This window comes from Octopus sinensis, unplaced genomic scaffold (genome assembly GCF_006345805.1).
Source record: "Octopus sinensis unplaced genomic scaffold, ASM634580v1 Contig01656, whole genome shotgun sequence".
NCBI lineage: Eukaryota > Metazoa > Mollusca > Cephalopoda > Octopoda > Octopodidae > Octopus > Octopus sinensis.
In genome coordinates this window covers 8,498-15,000 of record NW_021824971.1, presented here as the reverse complement: position 1 = coordinate 15,000, position 6,503 = coordinate 8,498, and the positions used below count along the sequence as shown (strand labels likewise).

General features: G+C 37.1%; 1 protein-coding gene across 3 annotated transcripts; it reads left to right on the top strand.

Annotated features, from left to right (window-relative positions):
* The first annotated feature begins 267 nt into the window (after positions 1-267).
* Positions 268-3,866, top strand: LOC115227084 (probable serine/threonine-protein kinase dyrk1). 3 transcript variants are annotated; one of them, XM_036498526.1, is made up of 3 exons: positions 268-532; positions 1,876-2,782; positions 2,813-3,866. In XM_036498526.1, exons 2-3 carry the CDS (start codon positions 2,294-2,296, stop codon positions 3,842-3,844), a joined length of 1,521 nt encoding a protein of 506 aa, XP_036354419.1. In that variant the 5' UTR covers positions 268-532; positions 1,876-2,293; the 3' UTR covers positions 3,845-3,866. The 3 variants fall into 3 exon arrangements, with proteins under 3 accessions (XP_036354419.1, XP_036354418.1, XP_029653872.1); XM_036498525.1 differs by having other exon boundaries at positions 269-532; positions 1,876-2,547; positions 2,578-3,866; XM_029798012.2 differs by having other exon boundaries at positions 269-532; positions 1,876-3,866.
* Positions 3,867-6,503: the final 2,637 nt, after the last annotated feature.

Here is a 6,503-nt window from a genome sequence, read left to right as displayed (position 1 = left end):
CACCACCACCACCACCATCTTAATAAGCACATCACTGCCACCGCCACTCTATAACTCTTACTCACATCTGATGACGTAATATTTTATTGTTATTTATAGCGTTCCTTACCAATCTAGCTTCATTTCTGATAAGGTATTTGTTTGGGAAACTTCTAAGGGAAGAAGAAAAAAAATCAGAAAACACACGAGAGAAGCATATATTTAATCATATATATATATATATATATATTTACATTTTTATATTATCTTTACAAAGTGAAAGAAACACACAAGAAAAAAAAAAACCTACAATTATATTTATATATTTATAAAAAGTGAAAGAACAATATATGCTTACATATTTATAGCGACTAACAGGAAAAAATAATCACAACATTTACAATTGAACAGATATTTATTTATATTTATTGCACACGCTCTAACTGGATTTAAAAGGAAAGTTTCTTGAAAGTTGCGCGGACTTGCTTTTAATTTAAGGGGGAAAAAAGTGACGTTTTGGTTATATATTCCAAAGAAATTCAAGGATATAAAGGTACATACAAAAATCTTTTTTTGTAAAAGCTTTTACATATGAAAAAAAAAAATGTTTTTTTTTTGTATATTTCGTATGAAAAAAGTTTTCTCATGTTAAAGATATTTTTTATCGCCAACATGTATTAATACAATTATATCTTATCATATACGCGTACTTTCTTTTTTCGTTTTTGTTGTAAACTATATCTTGAAAAATATTATCGCTTACTAAGTTAAACCGTATTAAATATTTTCTACACGTATGTTTTGTTTTAAAGTAATTCTTTTTCGCGTGAAAAAGTTTTTGCTTTAAATTAAAAAAATATAGTTGTTACTAAGCGATAGATACATGTTTTTCAAGTAATTTTTCTTTATCTGAAACTTTTTTTGCTAGAAAAAAGTTACTTGTATTACTTTAAAATTTCGACTTTTTAAGCGTAAATATTAGATAAACCCTTTTCACGTTTCATTTTGTCTTAGAAGCTAAAATTTAAACTATGTAACTAGCACACACATGCTGTGAGAGAGAGTCAGACGTGGGTATAGATGGGGAATCATGTACATCGGCGAACAGAAAGAAATTGTTTTTTTTAGTATATTTTAAATGAATCCAGTTTATATGTGTGTGTAGATGCTTTTGTGTTAAATTTTGTGACGAATTTTAATATTTCTTGGGATGACTGGAAGAAAGTGTGCGAAAAAGAGAGAGAGAGAGAGCGAGGAAAAAAAATCGAAAACTTAGTAAATAAGTCTTTTTTTAGTTTACTTTCGCATTCTCTGTTCACGTTTTGCTATTTATCGATACAAAAAAAAACAAAAAAAGAGAGCAAGAATCGTTTCTCGTAGAATTTGTTTACATTTTCTTATCTCACCAATGTTTATGAAAATATACTATTATACAACTTTAGAACTTTCAGTCACTGGTCACACTATGGTTATTAATACACACACTCACACACACACACATACACACACATATATATATATATACGCAGCATATATATACATATGAGCAAATTACATGCTTTGTTTTGCGATTTTGTTCTATCTCTCCTTCTGTCCTTTTCGTGGGTTTTATTTCGTTTTGCTTTTTTTTAAAGCAGTTACAACAAAACTTATTCCTAAACTGTCACCCATATATCTATTACCGTTCACCTTTTTTCCTTATTTTTTTTTCTTTTTCTATCTATCTATCTGTCTGTCTATCGATGTACCTGTCTATAATTTTACTCATCTTTTCGTCACCGATATATATATATTACCGTTCATCTTTTCCCTTTATTATTTTCCTTTATCTACCTGTCTGTCTATCTATCGATATACCTATCTATAATTTTTCTTTTCTTTTCATATTTCTTTCAGAATACAGTGTGGACCCTGAATAAGAAACAAAAATTGTGAAGAATTCAGTTGGGAAATTACATCATTATCAACATTACGCACACAGAGACTAAAAATACTTATTATTATTATTATTTACTTGTTATAACTTTGTTTGCCTTTTGCCCTTTTTTTTTCACTGACAATTTATTGAAGAGAAAAGAAAAAAAGGATTTACCACTATTCCATTATTATCAGATTAAAGTTCTCATGTTATTGAACATTGGTTCTTGGATCTTGAAAAGACAAAGACAAAAAAAACTTGTTGCAGTATTTGTTTCGCTTCTTTTGATTTAAATAAATCCTTTTTTTTTTGTGTTTGAGAACACTTGATATTTACTAAAAAGGACTTAAAGAATTCAGTGAAAAATTTTTTTTTTTTTGCTTTTTTGGTTCAATTATGATGCAATCTGCTCCAATCAGTGAAGAATTATACGATTCACTGAACTCCAACCAAAAACCTACCCAGCCCAAGACAAAAGTTGCCGTCGAAGACACAACAATTGGCCCCTTCGGAGACGGCGGGGGCGACGACGAAGACGACGACGACGACGATTCCATTCGGAACTTGTCCAGTATGACCCCTTGCACGCCCTCGGTGGGATCTTTCGACAGCAGCTACGCCACTGACGACTCCCCTTCTAATATTTCGCCTGGTTTTACGTTCAGTTTCGAACCAGACCAACATCTTCAACACCACCACCACCAACAACAACAACAACAACAACAGCAGCAGCAGAAGGGAGACGAAGAACATCAGCAAGAACAACAGCAGCAGCAGTATCACTTGCACCAATATCGCCAACAGCAGCACTATTGCCGCTCTGTCTGCCGCCGCCAGCTCTTCGAAGGTCCGCAGAACTATCCCCACCGTTACCACAACCAGCAGCAGCAACAGCAACAGCAGCAGCAGCAGCAACAACAACAGCTCTCCCATCCTCTCTACTTCCCGCAGCACATACAGCAGCAGCAACAACAGCAGCAGGAGGAGCAACATCATCATCATCTTCAACAGCAGTTCCAGGCTCTGTCGATAGGAAATAATACAACTGCTGCTATCGGTGCTGTGGGCGGCGGCGGCGGTGGTCGTCGCCGTGGCCCAGCTGTCATATCGACCAGTCTGTGTAGTGTAGAGAGTATGAGCGATTACTCGATGCGAGAGAGGAGTTCGAACGACTTTGACGAAAACGACGACGAAGACGACGACGACGATGATGTTGTCGTTGGCGACGTCGACGACGACGACGACGTCGATGGAGATTTGGACAAGGACGACGACGACGATGAAGACGGCGATAATAACGATGACGTCGACGACGAAGACGAAGTGGTAGGCGCCGCCGACGACGACGATGAGGATGACGACGACGATGTCTTCTCCAAAGACGGAGTAAGTGGGAACAGCGCATTTCCGAGTTCGCAACGACACGGTGTGTCTCACAGCCGACCAATACCGATTCGATCGGTTGCCAGAAGAAACAGAACAAACGATTTGAACACGATGAACCACCACCATCATCATCACCACCACAACAACAATAACCACAACAACAACAACAACAACGGTTCTACTTCTTCTTACGGAAGTCCGAGCAGTTTCCCCATGAGCATGGACCATCATTTTATGGCCAACTTCCGAAACAATTTCCCGCAACATTTCCAAGGACCTCCCGGGATGAGTCCCGACTGTTGCCAGGCGGGGAACATTTTGGTGTCTTGTAGCTGGGGATCGGAACTACGGCGCACTATCGGAACACAAACCTACCCCATGTTTAGAAGAACCGGCGCATTGTTTGGAATTCAAACTGCCTGTCACTTACACAACCAATCCAGCATCCGCGCAATCATCAGCTCAACAGGTAGGAAGAAAAACTTTTATTTCTCTTTCTTTCGCTGTTCGCTTTTAAATCCATCTCGATCGCGCTTGTTTTTCCTATCTCTGATTGATTAAACTTAACCTCTTAAAACACACATCTTTTTCAATATCCATGCAAAAAATATATTTCTATTATTTATTGTTTATTTTGAATCTGTATATTAGGAAGAATAAGTACATAAGTTATTTTGGATCGGTTAACTATAGAAAACTATAGAATAACATCATGAACGAAGTATTTCTGGTTAGAAATAAGTGATAGATGTCTCAAAGTATAGTGAACGTATATTTTCGTTCAAATATATATTTACTAGACATATCTGAACGAAAATATACGGCATAATATGTTAAGAGGTTAAAAACTGAAATATATAAATAAATAGATTTAAAAAAACTGAAAGTAAGAAGTTGAAAGAAAGAAGAAATCAAATATGGGTCGGATGAATGAAAAATAGTTGCTAAGCTTAATTTTTGTTGTTGCTAAGATTGCATGGTTTTAATTTTACAAATGAGATGTTGAGGCTTACATTCAGCGTGGAAAAACAAAATGTGTATAACTGTTTTAAATTTTGAAAAAAAAAAAAGAAAAAAAAACCCATTAGCCCCCCCCCCCAATACGTTGAATGATACAACGAATGTTATGTGCGCATATATAGCGTGTGTATGTGTATATATATATATATATATATTATATATATATATATATATACACTTGACTGAAGAAGATCTTGAAGCCTTCGTTAGCGTAATTAAGGAATGCTATTGTTCCAAAATCTCACTCAGAGACACACACATACGCACACACAAAACTAGGGATTTGGGGACGGAACACTCGATTTTATCTGACCTCAGAAGGATGAAATAAATGCAAGGCAAACTTTACCCCAGCGGGATTTGAACGCAAACAAGCTGAACTAAATGGCCAGTACTGCTTGATGACAACGCAGTGAATATGACAACAAAATTTCTCTCTCTAAAGAAAGAAAGAAAGAAAAAAAAACGGATGGCAAAACGCGTTCCCAACTTCTAATCGACGATGTATCACACAGTCGACTATCACTGGATTTAATCCTTTGCCAGGAAGAGTAACAAAACGAACAACATAGAAATCTATGAACCATCACCAACACAATAACAATGATGATAAATGTAAAAATCTACTTTTTACTAATCCCGAAGTTTTTTTTTGTGAGAGCATGAACCATGTAATAATTATAACGCGACTTGTGTCTGTGTAGCAGTTCCTAGTTGAATGAGAAATATACGTCACAGTGGGCCACACGACAACAATGCGGTTATAATGAAACAATGACATGACTTTTACAAGACCACCTTGTTTTAAAGGTGTTTGAAGGACCTGCTAAATATAACAACTAAAATCTCTCTTAAGCCACACAGCCTGCAGTCTTTAAGTAACGAATGTAATTAGTTATAGATATAGCTCCCGCCACCAGACAAATCAATGCTCTGAGCCCTTAGACCCCAAGCTTTAGATCAGAATTAGGTCTCTAAAACTGCGAACCCACTCGGAAAACTTCCCAATAAGCCGTGCCTTAACACGGCATGGGTTGGAGTTCTTGGGTCTCTAAACCCGCGAGCCCACTCGGAAAACTTCCCAATGTGCCGTGCCTTAACACGGCATAGGTTGGAGTTCTTGGGTCTCTAAACCCGCGAGCCCACTCGGAAAACTTCCCAACAAGCCGTGCCTTAACACAGCATAGGTTGGAGTTCTTGGGTCTCTAAACCCGCGAGCCCACTCGGAAAACTTCCCAATGTGCCGTGCCTTAACACAGCATAGGTTGGAGTTCTTGGGTCTCTAAACCCGCGAGCCCACTCGGAAAACTTCCCAATAAGCCGTGCCTTAACACAGCATAGGTTGGAGTTCTTGGGTCTCTAAACCCGCGAGCCCACTCGGAAAACTTCCCAATGTGCAGTGCCTTAACACGGCATGGATTGGAGTTCTTGGGTCTCTAAACCCGTCCAGTGTGCCGTGCCTTAACACGGCATAGGCTGGAGTGCTTTCAAAGTCCTTAAGGCTAAACAACAAATGGAGAGAGAGAGTGGGGTCAAAAATGAAGCCAGTTAATATATCTACAGACATGTATGTCACCTCACCCATCCGCACGAAATTCTTCTCTTGCAGAAAATTGTTTTCAAGGCATGACTGTTACACAAACGCATTTTTCAAAGCATGAATGTTACACAAACTGATTTCCTTCTATGTATATGCTTGCTTGTTGTTATTTCTTTGCAAAGAAACAGAGAAAAACAAAACAAAGTAACGATAAAATATTGAAAACGAAGAAAAAAAAAACGTAATGATAGGAACATGATGAACCCCAAAACAGTAACGATAAAAAAATAACACAAAACTAACGATAAAAAGTACCCAAAACGATAAAACGTAACCACAAAGTAACGATAAGAATATGAAAATAAGATAGAAAGAAAAAATAAACAACGAAAATCTTGCTTCAACATGTGATATTGTTTTGTAAATAAACCAGCACGAATGTAAAAGAAGTAGAGAGAGAAAGAGAAGCAATTGCCAGGGAGCTTTCTAAAATGTTTATCGTCAATTAGTATCGTTTCGTTTCGCTGCCCTTACTTCGTTTCGCTGTTGCTTTTTATAATTATTTATTCATTTTTGCGCGCGTGTATTAGCTCCTAATTTGCCCCGAGAAACTAAATGCTTATTAGAATATGAGCCTTGTATAATATTTATTTATTCATG

Coding starts and splice junctions, on each gene's coding strand:
- LOC115227084 (XM_029798012.2), top strand. CDS start 2,294: ATGATGCAATCTGCTCCAATCAGTGAAGAATTATACGATTCACTGAAC.